Below are 17,448 nucleotides of genomic sequence, written 5' to 3'. Positions count from 1 at the left end.
CTCTCTCTCTCTCTCTCTCTCTCTCTCTCTCTCTCTCTCTCTCTCTCCAATTCTCTCTTGAGTGTCCCTTTCATTTTCCTAGTAAGAGCCCAATAGGGATGATTTTGAATTTACACATTCTACACTCTTGTAAAGAGGCTGTGTGGACCATTGGCAGTGACCCTCCAATTCCTGCGCTTCCCTTTGGCCTTTGAGTTGCAGGATTTTCCTCTTTGGCTAGAGGAACATAAACTATTCCTAAATGAGTCCTATGAGCTCCTGGAATTTCACTCTCTATGCCTTTAGACATCTTCCCCTAGACTTTTAAGCTCTCATTCACAAATCCAGCTAGTACAAGCAATGGAGGAGCCTCTGCAGCTCTCCAGGAGTCTCTCTATGCTGCCTTCACCCTGCTTTACTCTGTCCTGCAAACTGAGGCTGCTCTGACCTCCAAGGCCTGTTCTTCCTAACTCCCTTCCTTCAGTCTCCCAGAAGCTACTAAGTGTGGCCTGTCAGTCTGTCTTTCTCTGAGGTAAAATGTAGTAGTTGAATCTGGGCAGTAGACTGGGGTAGGCCATGTGGCTTGCCTGACTCACTATGTCAGGAACTATTGTTGCATCATCTTTTAATTGCTCAGCATTCAGCTTTTGAAAACTTCTGTTGTTTCAAGATTTCTTTTTCTTTTTTCTTTTGCCCACACTCCCCCACCTCCCAGCTCACTACTCTTCCACTGTTTGTAAATACATCTGACCAGTCCTTAGTACCCACTCAAGGCTGGAGTGGAAGATCTATAGGTTTCTGACATTGTGTATGCAGGGGAACTGAGATTCAGATTTAGTAATTCTACCCAAACCATTCAGCCATAAAAACAAATAAAAACCAACCTCTAAACTAGAGGTTTTTTTCTTCCTGTGTGCTCCACCAGGGGGACTTATTCAGAAACGTTTTTGCTTGTTTGCTTGCTTGCTTTCTCCAGACATGGTTTCTCTGTGTATCCTTGGCTGTCCTGAACCTCACTTTCTAGACCAGACTGGCCTCAAACTCAGAGACCTACCTCATCTACATTCCAAGTTCTGGGATTAGAGGTATGTACCACTATCACTGACCAGAAACTGACTTTTAAATACAAAATGATGCACTGAAGCACTTAACCAACACTGATCAATTTGAGCCAAACATTTTTGGGGATAGTTTCCTTTGAAAAAATTAGGGTGAGGGCAATGTGTTTTCATCTTATTCAAGAAAAAAAAAAGTTGGTTGTTGTTTGCTTTTTGTTTGTTTGTTTGTTTTTCCTCCTTTTAGTGTTTTTGACATGGTTTTGCTTTTTGGAAACATTTAGAATTTTCTTCAAAAGCTGGGAAACTTTGCCCATTTGAATGATATGATACCTATAGTTTTCCTACAGAAAAACTTGCATCTGGCTTAAATTTCTGCCCCTGTGTTTTCTAGAGCTGTGAATACTTTACAAAGTTGGGACAGGATCAGGATTACAAACAAGTGTTAGTACATGTATTAAGGCTTTTTTAATTGTCAAGTTAAAAATACTTTTATTTCTTCTACAGTATTTAATGTAAGTTGCATTGATTGTACATTTTCTAATTGTATTAGTGTGTTGAAATCCAGCATGTCAGTTATGGAGGTCTATCAGCCAGCTTTTGTTTATTACCCTGAGTATCGCAGAACCTCAGTCTTCTGAAAAAAGCTTGCAAGTACTGGAAGAAGTAAGTTAGGCTTTAAGCAGAAGCAAGAGGGTAGTGAACTTGATTATTGCTGGTATAACAGCTTTAATTAAATTAATTGCCAGGACTATAACTTCAGTAATTGCTTTGAAACAAGAAGCTAAGACAGCTACTTTTGTTAATCATTTAGCAAGAAATGTTACTAATGTGTTGAATATATAAGAGGATTTAGATAGGTATTAGGAAGAACGGATTGATGCTCTTTATTCTATTCAAATTATTGGAAGGAGGTTTAGAGTTTAAAAGTAAGGAACTATCTTAAGTGCCATGCCAAATACCAGTGGATTTTTATTAGTTCTAAAATTTATAATGGTAGTCATTATAATTAGGAAGAAGTTTAAAGACACTTGCAGTATATTTGGCATAATTTTAACACCTCTCTGGATGTTTTAACTTTGCATAGTGAGCTTATGAATTTAAAGAATGCTGCTCTGCTGAGCTTTGATGCTACAGATATTGCTGATAAAATTACCCATGCCCTGAGATCAGTATTTCTCTTTTGATCAAGCTTCAAGAATGGCATATATAGCTTGATCATGCTAGCTCTTTTTGTCCTGGAAATACTTTTATTCCTGCGTTTTATTCCGTTCTGTTAAAGATTATGTTTAACAACATTAACATGTTGTCAACCAAAGTACTTGGCTTGAAACTGAAAATGCACCCCCATACAAAGTTGCTAAATTAATAGGCTGGCAAGCCAAGGACGGGTAAGATTCTGCACATAACTTTACCAACCTAAGACCAAAGTGCATTGCTTTTGATAATGCATATTCCATGATGGGTAAGGAAAGTATTCTTGTCAGAATGACCTAAGACAGGCTCAGTCTTGTTTATGAAATGAAAAAGGGGGAGAGGTGGAGAGCTTTTGGGGCTGCTTGACAAGAATCTGACATGGTCCAAGGACAAGGAAATGGGCTTCAGACAGCAATCTGACATTAGGCTAGAACAAAGAAGTAATTTTAGGCAGGAATCTAAATTTTAGGCTAGAACAAAGAAGTAATTTCAGGCAGGAATCTAAATATTAGGCTAGAACAAGGAAGTAGGCTTCAGACATCAAAATGACTTTGGCCTAGGACAGGGAAGTAGGCTCGTATATTTTGGTCATCCTGATAAGCCCTTAGAAACAGTGATCATGGGCATATTCAGGGAACTTTGTTTATTGCCTTGCTTGTTCTTTGACTATTTATGTTTATTGCTTCACTTGTTCCTTGACTATTTGCATCTACTGTATTGCTAGTTTCTCAGCCTAAAACTGACCTTAATACTTGCATGTAATTAAAATGGTATTTAAGCAAAAAAAGGAGGGGGGATGGGATATGGGTTTTCTAGTGAGGGGAAAGGAGATGGCATCTGAAATATAAATAAATAAAATATCCAATAAAAAAACAAATGCACTGGAATTACCTTTTACAAAGGAACAAAAAATATTGCTGAAGTATATAAGCACAGGGCAGTGAGAGATATGGAGAGGGGAATGTATAAATTCTTTGAGTTCACTTTTATTTCTTTCACCATGCAACTGCATTTAATATTTTCTGAAACAAGCAATAATGTTTGAATGAAAAAAAAAATACAACATTTTAAATATGACCAAGTGAAAGATATTATTTAGATAGTGAATATTCACAAAAACTTGTTGTTTCACATTCCCGGGAGGCTCTTTGCTTAATGAGAAAGGAACATTTATCCTCTCACAAATACAGTGTTATAAATTTATACTAATATATGGATACATCTATAAACACAGATAATCTGTATTTGTCACAGGCAATGTACTTGTAAATGAAACATTATGTAAATAATGCTAAGCCACATGCAGTTCTTCTTCCCAATGTGAGTGTGGCTGATTTAGCAGTGGAAAAGCAAAGTCACCCACAGTGATTTATACATGCTCAAATGTTTAAATATATAGTGTTCATTTCATAAAACATGGTGTAGCCTTAGTTAATGATTCTAACGAACTCTCAATACAAGAACAAGTGATTAGCCTTCTTTCTTTTATCCATTGATTGGCATACATTCTTATGTGTCTTACCCACTCACAACCAGACCAACTGACTTTTCTTATTCCTAAAGTGAAAATAATAATCTCCGAGATCCACTCCAGCTTTAAGAAACATAGAAGACCAAGCTCAGAATTCCTTATTGTGGGACACCATCTTCCCTTTAACCAACCATTAAACACTGAGACAATTATCTACTCTCTTATTTCCATGAGTAAGGATAGTTCAGGGTGATTAAATAATTTGTCTAAACAATTCCAAAGATGGTATTAAATTTAAGAGCCTGAATTGTAGTATGTATTCTGCACCTACTCTTCTGGGGTATAAACTTCTTTATCAAAACTACCTGTTACAAATGATGTACTACTAGTAAAGTTATCAATCTTTATCTATAAAGAGCCATTTCTTAGAACATTCATTTGTAAATCTAAAATGAAAATATATGTCTACAACTTCCAATTATGTGGTTTTTATATTCATACAATTTGAAAATAATAGTTCAGACAATACATTGTTGTGTTACGATCTTCAATCTATTTCTTACATTGTGTTTGATTTTCAGTCACTAGACATCCAATATCTACAAAAATAACTCATAGTTTATAGAGATAGAGTCAAACATTTCTCTAGTTGCCCTTCAGTGAAATTGATCAAGGTATATGATGATCACTTAGACTATGTAACAGCAACACATTTCTTGTTCAAAGCAACTTAGCTAAGATGTTAGCCAAACATGTACATGCATTATATAATGCCAAGGTAGCTATGCATGTCTATTGATAATGACTTTCTCTTAGGTCCAGAGTACAGCTAGGGCAGTTAGACAGAGCTTTGCTTCTTAAACAGTGAAATTGTGATGAATAACATCTTAGGTAGTACTGTCACAAATTTTGACCAGGAGACATGGCTTAGTAAAAGCTCAATGTGTGTTCTCAATAAATGCATTTTATTTTTAGCCATGGCAATATTCTCTTGCTCTTTTGGAATCATACTATATAAGCTTACATTAGCTTGCCCTATGAACAAATAGAAACTTGTCATCTTCAGATGGATACATCCATCTGACATTTGACTTTATTAATTCAGACTTTATTTTATCATTTTATTTCAGATATTTTTCATAATTCAATTCTAATACATTTCCTTACTGAATATTTTATCCCAAGCAAATGGCAATTATCAAAGATATACGAGTCACTTATCCTTATTGCAATGTTGGCTTGCTCCAGATCTGCACTCCTCTATACTCTATTCAGAAGAACAAAATCCCCAGTACTATGCTTTTTAAAGAAAATCTTTCTGTTCATGTTCTGATTTGATCTTGGACTCTCACTAATTTACCTAATTTTTGGTATATTTTAATCTTTTTTATAAAAGGGTCACTGCAGATGTCTGTAGAGAAGCACAGGTTTCTCATTATTTAATGTGAAAAGCCTTGTGACAGTAATTTCTCATGCATATTGAATTAAAATTAATTATCATATGTTCCTTGAAGAAATGGTAACAGGCATGGGAAGATCAAACTGAAATTGTGCTGCTGTGGCCCGATAACAGGGTCTCTAGTTTGCAGTCTCTGTCTTTACGTTTTTCATCACTCTAATATCAATTCTCAATACTTTTAGTGTATGACCAGGAGTTTTGTATCCATGAAAGAAAATAGATTTGCTGTAGCTAGATTTTAATATATTTGCTTGTGCAGCAAAAGATAGATGCTGATATTTATTTAAAACCATGTTTGACTGGCTGTACAAAGAACTTTCCAACTGGAAAGCAAAGGTCAATAAAAAGTCAGCAGCACATCTAATAATGACAATAAAATATAGAGCTATTTTCAATTGTGCAATACTTTTTAAAGGGACCTTAATGCCTGTTATTAGAATGTTACTGCCTCAAGTTTTACCATCCGAACTTCAGCATTCAAAGACATGAGTAGTTAACCGTCTGCTTAAGGCAATCAAAATGGACTTAGAGATGTGACTTATCTGTTATACCTTAGTAGAAACTCCCATGGAGATCTGATGCCAGTACAGATTTACATGCCAGAACCTTACATTAAAATATTAATATCTTACATATAACATTATGGAATGAAAATTCCAAATGATAGTTAGAATCTTTGATTCTGTATTGTGTCTTCTCTTTGAATCCTGGCAGACCATAAATTTCATAATGCCATGAATATTACTAAAATTTTTTCTTGTCTTTCTGAAACTTTCGTTTATATTAGCATCGCATGCGTATGCCACCATACCAGACATACCATATTTCCAGTGGTATTTATAGGTTCAGAAGCAATGAAAATGCAAAATACAATTCAAGATGATAACTTACCATTTACATTTTCACATGCTTAATGATAATAACACAAAAACCATTCCAAGAAACACATACCAATTATCTTATGGCTCCAGAATTATTCTTGGTATATTTATACTTTTTTACCAGAGAATTAATATGGAGTATGATTTTTTTAAAAAAAAAAAAACATTTTCTTTTCTTTTTATATATTTATTTCTTCCTTAACAACTGAATTTTAGTTGATTTAAGATTTTAATCGATTACAAGTAAAGACTCTGAGGAATTCTCAAAAGTACAAAATCTTAAATATGCATCACTATCAAAGGGAAGATATACTGTCTATTCCTCATTTAACAGGGTCTACTATTAAAGATGGAGATGCAGTAGTACTTCTTCTAAGTGGACAATTGGAATCAATTTACTTAACATCAGATTCCACTCTATTTATCATCTGTAGGGAAAAATATTTTATCAGTTTGATAAGTCTTATGTTTCAGGAAAAATGCTACAAAAAATTTTGTAAAGCATAAAACATTTAACCACAATAATAGATGAGTATGTACATAAATTCTATAGTATTTCAGAGAAATTTACTAATTTTAAAAAAATTAACCAATTTCATTAAAACATATCAAGTTTGACACAGTTTTTGTTATTCTCCAATACTTGTGTCACAGGGAGACCACGTAGCTTACCCTAGGTAAAGCTAAGGGACATTGCTATAAGGGTACTTACGATGTTGTCAGCAAGCTTATGATGTGTCTACATTAATATCTTCCCTTTTAAGTCCTTATGTTAATTACTTCTTTATGGGATCATTATAATTCTTCCATAAGAGATGATTTTGATAAACTAGAAATACCACAGCTAATATATTCAAAACAGAAAATTATAAATTGCACACAAAGTTTTACCAAAATCTTTGAGGGAAAAAAAGCAAAGGCATTTCAGAATGCCAAGAATGAAACAAAACGGCTCCTACCTGATCGGTCAAAGTTCACCTCATTGCCGGGACTTGGGCCCACATCAATGGACACAATCGGAATGAGCTTCCGGAAGTCCCACAGCTTGGTAACTCCACGGGCATCACAGGATGCTATTATGTGACCCTTTAAAACATATAATAAAAGAAATAGATATATTGTAACCCACAGTAAAAACATAACTGTGAGATTTATGTTTCAGTTTTATCAGTGCCACACAAAATACATTTCTCTAACCTAAAAAGATCATTATAAAGTTACATCAAATTCTGTCCTTAAGATATGAAGTCTCACATAAAAATTATGAAAATACATTTTAAGAAAGCTCTTAGATTTTAGTTATCTGAAACAATGTAAAAATATAAAATATATAAATCCTTATACTTTGTTTTATTATGTAAATTATATGTTTTGAGATATGTGACACATAAATATAAATATGAAAAATCCCTTCATATGTGCATTTCATTTAACTTATGAACTAGTAATGAAGTGGTAATGCTATTTAATGCCCCAAATGAAGTGAAAATACGAGTTAGGAAGATAAATAGGGGCAATGGTCAGAAGATTAACTGGGTTCAGTGAAAGAAACCGGCTGCAGGTAAATGATACTGATTGTGGTCCTTTAGACAAACTTCTTAGCAGAGATGGGCTACTTTGTTAATATATTCTATCGGTTTGATTGTTTATGTTCTCACAGGAAAATGCTAGAAACAAACAATTTTATAGAGAATAGAACACTTAATGACAATTAATAACTGTTGTATTGGAACAAGGCGGAAGGTGTTTGGATACATCAGAGGAAAAACAGAAGAGTAGATGAAGCAAGTGTAATGGAGAAAGGGAAGGGGCTTTCCCAGCATAGCAATTAGCCTGAGCTCATCCATCAGGAATTCCAGGGCTGTCTAGGCTTCCTGTCTAGACATTGGCCTCTCAGAAAAAAAATGTCACTTTTTGACATAACTGTGAGATTTATGTTTCAGTAACCAATCCGCATCAGTAACTTGGGATGAGGTGATAGGCGAGAGGGGTTTCTGCTCTGCATCTACACTCAATCTTCTTGTTTTGCATTCAATTTCTTGCTCATTCATAAGTGCAGTGAATCAGGCACATTAGAACCATATCACTGTTCACAGTCACTCCCTAGACTGACTCTTTTCAATTGGTTTTACAGTTCCTCCTTTAAAATCTAGTTTGATTTTTTTAACTGCCAAGTAAAAAACTTTCCCTTCTTTCTATATTTTCAAAATCTTAAAAGGTATTAACTTTATTACTAAACAGTTTGGTTATTTCAATCAATGTTATATTTGCTCTTTTCTTATTTACTGCCAGTAGGATATCCTTCCTATAAGAACTGAACAACTTTTATAAATAATAGTTAAAGGGAATCTTGTCCGTGTCCCTAAACACACCAACTGTACAAAGGATGCCATTAGTGTTAAAATTCCATAACTGATGTCACTGGCAGCGTAATATAAAAGCTGTGTTTTTATTCCAGCAAATGAGATGCTTAATCGACTTTATGACTTAAGAGGATCAGAGAGAATTTGGAATGTCCTCACGTATGTAAACACACTTTGCAATAATTGTGAGGAATCAGTGAGTTTCACTCCAGAAGAATGGAAGATCATTTCATAGGTTTTAGTGGGGAATGTTAATGTTACAAATTAGAAAAAGTTCTCTGTAAATATAAAGATTTTCAATCATCTTTAGACATCACAAATGGAATCTTTGTTCAATCTAGAGAAGATAGTAGGTAAGTTTTAATCAGAATTTAATTTGGGTGCACCTTTCACCACAGGCATGTTTATTGACTTGACTGTGTCTGGAGACTGAAAATTAAAATAGATTTAAAAATTATGTCCTACCACAATGAGTATTAAACCTTGAGGAAATACATTTAAAATTAAAATAACTAGTCTCTTCACTTATATTGGGTGAAAATAAATATTAAAATGTTTTTATGTTTAATGCCCCAAATGCTGCTGTCAAATGATCAGTGTTCAGTAGTTTAAGATATTAAAATTATTCAACAATTTGTAATATGCTTTTAATAAACCATGTGATGTGCTACATGATTCAATAAAATGAATGCATAGTAATATTTACAAACCTTTGAGTGGTGGCCATAATTTAACCATGGTTTTCATTGCCTTAAAAACTTGGAAGCTATGACTAAGGATTTATTATTGTAAAGTAAACATAATAACTTATTAAGAGATAGAATCTGACCTTTAGGTTTGATAGTTGTATGATACTAGTTAATAAAAGAACTACTTGGTTATACCAAGCAGATAAGGTACATATAGAGCCTATCATGATATTTGTAGCATGATGGAGTACCAGAAAATGATCATTAAATTAGAAGGTAAATAAATAACCACCATGGAGTTGATTGTAATATTTTGGTTCAGTTCAAGTCCACTCCTTTAGTTCTTCTGAGTCAGAAACAAACCATGTAGGTGATAAAAGGGTTAGCAAGAATTTGAAATATCCTAAAGACTCTAGAAACTGCCTTTTTTCACCTCAGTCAAATTGGAAGGACATCAGCCTACATCCCTCCTTAAAATGGAGTATCAATCTAGAATAGCATTACTTGAGTGTGTTTTGAGAAATCTTGAGGCAGAGAGACATGAAAAAGGATTAGATTGTGACATGAGGAAAAAAAAATCATTCCATCTAAAATTTATAGTAAGGCAAAGGATAATGATAGTTGTCAGGTACTTAGCCTAAACTAAGCAAGATTTGAAAGAAAATATGTTCTGGAAGTAGATGAAATTGTTCAAGATTGTAAAAGACTGAGAACTCATAAGCTTTGACAATGTTTCTAAAATGTAATTCTAGGTTAGGTCCTGTTCCATCATTAATACTAACATGTAGTGTCCAGAAATGAACGGTCAACTACAGAGTTCATAAAGAAGTTCAGTTCTGCTTGGACTGTGTTAATAATCCCCAGGATCTGGCTTAGTTCCTGTTACATGCTAGCACTTGACCTTTTATTAAATAATTGTACAAGTGAGAATGAAGAGAGTATAGAGTTATCCCTACAAATAGTGCAATTAATAATAATAGTAATAATAATAACAACAACAGCTTCTACTAATTAAATAATTACTGTGTGTTATTTAGGATCCTAAACATTTATAAAATGAAACAAAATGACTGGTAAATGGTGATTCCCTGCATTTGTGAATGAAGAAACTAACCCACAAAGAAACTAAATTGTCTCTAGTCCACACAGTAGACAGATGAACAGCCAGCATTCACATTTCTTTCTGTATGGCATCTGTGTTGGCCAATGAGCTTCCCTATGTCTCAAAGGTATAACTGGGCAAAAATTATGATCTTGGAGGTAGAGGGCTTAAACAGTTTGATAAAAGGATAATAAGGAAAAGAAAGATAAAACAGTAACACAGTAAGAATGAAACTGTAGTTCTCAAGCTCTGGTTCAGAAGTGACTGGCCTTTCAGCTATGGGGAAACAGAGTCTGAAAGAGCTTTTTGTTAGATGGGAGACAAAACCCAAGTTATTGCTAAGCCATGAGTAGTGCTAAGGTTTACCAATCAAATGAGACAAAAGTTGGACAAAACTTTCTGGCCAGTTTCTTGAAATTATACATTGTAAATGATAAATTGAGAGAATTTGGATTTACCAAGAATCTTACAACCTGGTTCAGAACCCAGTGGCACACTGAGTTACCAGATAAGTGATGTCAATACCACAAAGTAGAGTTTCTGCATCTTTAATGCAAGACTTATGATACAGAGGGACTCGGGGCTGCTGGCCTGGACAACCTGGGCAAACAGCTACAGGGCTGTTCTCTATAGAAGGAATATGAAAATTAAAACAAAGAGCACAAGAGATGAAAGCAACAACCAGAATTTGTTTTCAATAAAAAGCTGTGTGTGCACATGCACACTTACATGAGCGTGAGTGTGTGTGTGCACGTGCATGTGTGCATTAGTGTGTGTATGTGTATGTGTGCATGTAGTGTGTGTGTATGTGTTTGTGTGTGTTAGTTACAGGGTATTGAAATCTTAAATATGCTAGGCAAACATTATACCATTAAGCTGTATTAAAATTAATATTTCCCAAGTAATTGAAGATTTATCTGTAAAAATGACAGGTGAAGCAAGGAAACAGAATATATATATATTTCAACAACATCACAAAACCTAAACTAAAACAAAAGTCAATATTAATAAATATATAGAACCAGCAATTATATGAAAATTTATATAGGCCAGACAATTTCAGAAGAAATGAAAAAATAACAAAGGCCATATTTTCTTTTAAAGCTGCAATTATATAAAAATCACATTAGGTTAACAAAACAAAACAACTGGGAGGTAAAAGAGAAAAAAGGTACAATGTAAATGACAAGTTTAGAATTTACACAATTGAGGGATTTCTATACTTTTTTTTTTTTATTGTTTTTTTTTTATTGGATGTTTTATTTACATTTCATATGTTGTCCCCTTACCCCATCCCCCACCCACCCAGGAACCCCCAATCCCCTCACACCTCCTCCTTCTTCTTTGTGGATGTAACCTCTATCTACCCCCCCACTCCCACCTCCCCACCCTCAAAACTCCCACCCCCTGGGGCGTCCAGCCTTCATGAGGTCAAGGATCTCATCTTCCATCTGTGCCCAGCAGGGCCCTCCACTCTTATATATTCAGCTAAGGCCCTGGATCCCTCCATAAGTGCTCCCAGGCTGGTGGTTTAGACCCTGGGAGCTGTGGTTGGTTGGTATTGTTGCTCTCCTCATGGGGCCACAAATCCTTTCAGCTCCTTCAGTCTTCACTCTAACTCCTCCATTGAGAACCCCATGATCACTTCAATGGCTAGTTGTGAGCATCTGCCTCTGAATATGTCAGACTCTTGAAGACCTCTGAGGAGACATCCATATCAGGCTCTTATCAGCATGCACTTCCTGACTTCCACATCAGCATCTACCTTTGGTGACTGCACATGGGATGGATACTCAGGTGGAAAGGTCTTCAGACGGCCCCTCCTTCAGTTTTTGTCCCTCGCTTTGTCTCCATATTTGCTCCCTTGAGTATTTTGTTGCTCCTTCTAAGAAGGACCGAATCACCCCCACTTGGTCTTCATTCTTTATGGACTTCATGTGGCCTGTGAGTTGCATCTTGGGCATTTTAAGGTTCTGGGCTAATATCCAATAATCAGTGAGTGAATACCATGTGTGTTCTTTTGTGATTGGCTTACCTCACTCAGTATGATAATTTCTAGTTCCATCCATTTACCTAGGAGCCTCTCAAATTCATTGTTTTTAATAGCTGAGTAATACTCCATTGTGTAAATATACCACATTTTTTTAATCCATTCCTCAGTTGAAGGACATCTGGGTTCTTTCCAGCTCCTGGCTATTATAAATAAGGCTGCTATGAACATAGTTGAGCATATGTCCTTATTATATGTTCGAGCACCTTCTGGGTATATGCCTAGGAGTGGTATAGCTGGATCCTCGGGTAATGCTATGTCCAATTTTCTGAGGAACCGCCACACTGATTTCCAAAGTGGTTGCACCATCTTGCAGTCCCACCAACAATGGAGGAGTGTTCCTCTTTCTCCACACCCTCGCCAGCATCTACTATCACCTGAGTTTTTAATCTTAGCCATTCTGACTGGTGTGAGATGGAATCTCAGGGTTGTTTTGATTTGCATTTCCCTGACGACTAAGGATGCCGAGCATTTCTTTAGGTGCTTCTCGGCCATTCGAGTTTCTTCTGTTGAAAATTCTTTGTTAAGCTCTATACCCCATTTTTTAATAGGGTAATTTGGTTGCCTGGAGTCTAATTTCTTGAGTTCTTTGTATATATTGGATATTAGCCCTCTATCAGATGAAGGATTGGTAAAGATCTTTTCCCAATTTGTTGGTTGTCGTTTTGTCCTATTGACAGTGTCCTTTGCCTTACAGAAACTTTGCAATTTTATGAAGTCCCATTTGTCAATTCTCGATCTTAGAGCATATGCCATTGGAGTTCTGTTCAGGAACTTTTCCCCTGTGCCCAAGTGTTCGAGGCTTTTCCCCACCTTCTCTTCTATTAGTTTCAGTGTATCTGGTTTTATGTGGAGGTCCTTTATCCACTTAGATTTGAGCTTTGTACAAGGGGATAAGAATGGATCAATTTTCATTCTTCTACATGTTGTCCTCCAGTTGAACCAGCACCATTTGTTGAAAATGCTGTCCTTTTTCCACTGGACAGTTTTAGCTCCTTTGTCAAAGATCAAGTGACCATAGGAGTGTGGGTTCATTTCTGGGTCTTCAATTCTATTCCATTGATCTTCCTGCCTGTCTCTGTACCAATACCAGGTAGTTTTTATCACTATTGCTCTGTAGTACAGCTTGAGGTCAGGGATGGTGATTCCTCCTGAAGTTCTTTTATTGTTGAGAATAGTTTTCGCTATCCTAGGTTTTTTGTTATTCCATATGAATTTGAGAATTTCCTTTTCTAACTCTGTGAAGAATTGAGTTGGGATTTTAATGGGGATTGCATTGAATCTGTAGATTGCTTTTGGCAAGATGGCCATTTTTATTATATTAATCCTGCCAATCCATGAGCATGGGAGATCTTTCCATCTTCTGAGATCTTCTTCAATTTCTTTCTTCAGAGACTTGAAGTTCTTGTCATACAGGTCTTTCACTTGCTTGGTTAGATTCACACCAAGGTATTTTATATTATTTGCAACTATTGTGAAGGGTGTCATTTCCCTAATTTCTTTTTCAGTCTGTTTATCTTTCATGTAGAGGAAGGCTACTGATTTGTTTGAGTTGATTTTATAACCAGCCACTTTGCTGAAGTTGTTTATCAGGTTTAGGAGTTCTCTGGTGGAAGTTTGGGGGTCACTTAAGTATACTATCATATCATCTGCAAATAGCGATATTTTGACTTCTTCCTTTCCTATTTGTATCCCTTTGACTTCTTTTTGTTGTCTAATTGCTCTGGCTAAGACTTCCAGTACTATATTGAATAGGTAGGGGGAGAGTGGGCAGCCTTGTCTAGTCCCTGATCTTAGTGGGATTGCTTCAAGTTTCTCTCCATTTAGCTTGATGTTGGCTACTGGTTTGCTGTAAATTGCTTTTACTATGTTTAGGTAGGGGCCTTGAATTCCTGATCTTTCCAAGACTTTTATCATGAAGGGATGTTGAATTTTGTCAAATGCTTTCTCAGCATCTAGTGAGATAATCATACGGTTTTTTTCTTTAAGTTTGTTTATATAGTGGATTACATTGATGGATTTCCGAATATTGAACCATCCCTGCATTCCTGGGATAAAACCTACTTGATCATGATGGATGATTGTTTTGATGTGGTCTTGGATTCGGTTTGCTAGAATTTTATTGAGTATTTTTGCATTGATGTTCATAAGGGAGATTGGTCTGAAGTTCTCTTTCTTTGTTGGGTCCTTGTGGGGTTTGGGAATGAGTGTAATTGTAGCTTCATAGAACGAATTGGGTAGTGTTCCTTCTGTCTCTATTTTGTGGAATAGTTTGAAGAGAATTGGTATTAGGTCTTCCTTGAAGGTCTGATAGAATTCAGCACTAAAACCATCTGGTCCTGGGCTTTTTTTAGTGGGGAGACTTTTAATGACTGCTGCTATTTCCTGAGGGGTTATGGGACTATTTAGATGGTTTATCTGCTCCTGGTTTAATTTTGGTACCTGGTATCTGTCTAGGAAATTGTCCATTTCATCCAGGTTTTCCAGTTTTGTTGAGTATAGGCCTTTGTAGTAGGATCTGATGATTTTTTAAATTTCTTCCGTTTCTGTTGTTATGTCTCCCTTTTCAGTTCTGATTTTATTAATTTGGATACTCTCTCTGTGCCCTCTGGTTAATCTGGCTAACGGTTTATCTATCTTGTTGATTTTCTCAAAGAACCAACTCCTGGTTTTATTGATATTTTGTATTATTCTTTCAGTTTCTATTTGGTTGATTTCAGCCCTGAGTTTGATTATTTCCTGCCTTCTACTCCTCCTGGGTGTATTTGCTTCTTTTTGTTCTAGGGCTTTTAGTTGTGCAGTCAACTTGTTAGTGTGTGCTCTTTCCAGTTTCTTTTTGTAGGCACTTAGAGCTATGAGTTTTCCTCTTAGCACTGCCTTCATGGAGTCCCACAAGTTTTGGTATGATGTGTCCTCATTTTCATTGAAATCTAAAAAGTCTTTAATTTCTTTCTTTATTTCTTCCTTGACCAAGTCATCATTGAGTAGAGAGTTGTTCAGTTTCCATGTGCACATGGGTTTTCCATTGGTTTTGTCATTATTAAAGACCAGTCTTATTCCATGGTGATCTGATAAGAGGCAAGGGATTATTTCAATCTTTTTGTATCTGTAGAGGCTTGTTTTGTGTCCAATTATATGGTCTATTTTGGAGAAGGTACCATGAGGTGCTGAGAAAAAGGTATATTCTTTTGTTTTAGGATGAAATGTTCTATAGATGTCTGTTAAGTCCATTCGGTTCATAACTTCTGTTAATGTCAAAGTGTCTCGATTAATTTTGGATGGAAGTCGATTTTATTTGATATTAGAATGGCTACTCCAGCTTGTTTCTTGGGACCATTGGCTTGGAAAATTGTTTTCCACCCTTTTATTCTGAGGTAGTGTCTGTCTTTGTCACTGAGGTGTGTTTCTTGTATGCAGCAAAATTCTGGGTCTTGTTTGTGTATCCAGTCTGCTAGTCTGCGTCTTTTTATTGGGGAATTGAGACCATTGATGTTAAGAGATATTAAGGAAAAATGATTGTGGCTTCCTGTTATTTTTGTTATTAGAGGTAAAGTTATGTTTGTATAGTTATCTTCTTTTGGGGTTGTTGGAAGATTACTTCCTTGCTTTTTCTAGGTTGTAGTTTCCCTCCTTGTGTTGGCGTTTTCCATCCATTATACTTTGAAGTGCTGGGTTTGTGGGAAGATATTGTGCAAATTTGGTTTTGTCATGGAATATCTTGGTTTCACCATCTATATTGATTGAGAGTTTTGCTGGGTATAGTAATCTGGACTGGCAATTGTATTCTCTTAGGGTCTGTATGATGTCCGTCCAGGCTCTTCTGGCTTTTATAGTCTCTGGTGAGAAGTCTGGTGTAATTCTTATAGGTCTGCCTTTATATGTTACTTGACCTTTTTCCCTTACTGCTTTTAGTATTTTTTCTTTGTTTTGTGCATCTGATGTTTTGATTATTAAGTGACGGGAGGTATTTCTTTTCTGGTCTAGTCTATTTGGTGTTCTGTAGGCTTCTTGTATGTTTATGGGCATCTTGTTCTTTAGGTTAGGGAAATTTTCCTCAATGATTTTGTAGAAGATATTTACTGGCCCTTTAAGTTGGGAATCTTCATTCTCATCTATACCTATTATCCTTAGGTTTGGTCTTCTCATTGTGTCCTGGATTTCCTGGATGTTTTGAGTTAGGAGTTTTTTGCTTTTTTCATTTTCTTTGACAACTGTGTCAATATTTTCCACCGTATCTTCTGCATTTGAGATTCTCTCTTCTATCTCTTGTATTCGGTTGGTGATGCTTGCGTCTGTGACTCCTGATCTCTTTCTTAGGTTTTCTATCTCCATGGTTGTCTCCCTTTGAACTTTCTTTATTGTTTCTATTTCCAGTTTCAGATCCTGAATGTTTTTGTTTAATTCCTTCTTTGTGTTTTCTTGCATTTCTTTAAGGGATTTCTGTGATTCCTCTTTAAGGGCTTCTATCTGTTTACTTGTACTCTCCTGTATTTCTTTAAGGGAGTTACTTAATTCCTTCTTATAATCCTCTATCATCATCATGAGAAGTGATTTTAATTCTGAATCCTGCTTTTCAGGTGTGAAGGGGTGTTCAGGGCTTGCTATATTGGGAGAACTGGGCACTGATGATGCCAAGAAACTTTGGTTTCTGTTGCTTATGTTCTTGCGCTTGCCTTTCGCCATCTGGGTAACTCTAGTGGTACCTGCCCTCTCTGTGTAAGATTGGAATATGTATTTCCAGTTATCTTGCTTATTGCAGAGCTCCTCGGAGTCCAGAGGTCTCTGTGGTCTTATGCCCCTAATCTCCCGGGTGGAAGAACTCCTGGGACTCAGGCCACCTCTTGGATCTGGTAATCCTTCTGTTCTGAGTGCAGTGGCTCCTCGGCTGCTCTGAGTGCAGTGGGTTCTCGATGACTCAGGATTCAGTTTCAGCTGCTCTGAGTGCAGTGGCTCCTAGATGACTCAGGATTCAGTTTCTCCACAGGACAGGAGCAGACCAACTCTGTGTCAGCTGCTCTGAGTGCAGTGGCTCCAGCTGCTCTGAGTGCAGTGGGTCCCTGATGACTCAGAATTCAGTTTCAGCTGCTCTGAGTGTAGTGGCTTCTCGATGACTCAGGATTCAGTTTCTCCACAGGACAGGAGCAGACCTACTCTGTGTCTGCTCCAGTCCCAGGGACCAGGCAGGGGCCGAAGGGAAGTGGA

The 17,448-nt window shown here is 36.3% G+C and overlaps 1 protein-coding gene across 1 annotated transcript in view; it reads right to left on the bottom strand.

Annotated features, from left to right (window-relative positions):
* Positions 1-17,448, bottom strand: part of Spag16 (sperm associated antigen 16) — a 479,924-nt gene that overhangs the window by 212,520 nt on the left and 249,956 nt on the right. The window contains exon 5 of the mRNA XM_028760730.1: positions 7,002-7,128. Within this exon, the coding sequence (XP_028616563.1) occupies positions 7,002-7,128 (127 nt within the window). The remainder of the gene's footprint in view (positions 1-7,001; positions 7,129-17,448) is intronic.

Source organism: Grammomys surdaster, unplaced genomic scaffold, assembly GCF_004785775.1.
Source record: "Grammomys surdaster isolate TR1022 unplaced genomic scaffold, NIH_TR_1.0 126546, whole genome shotgun sequence".
NCBI classification, from domain to species: Eukaryota; Metazoa; Chordata; class Mammalia; order Rodentia; family Muridae; genus Grammomys; species Grammomys surdaster.
The sequence above is the reverse complement of the archived record's forward strand: the minus strand, read 5'-3'. Positions and strand labels throughout refer to the sequence as shown.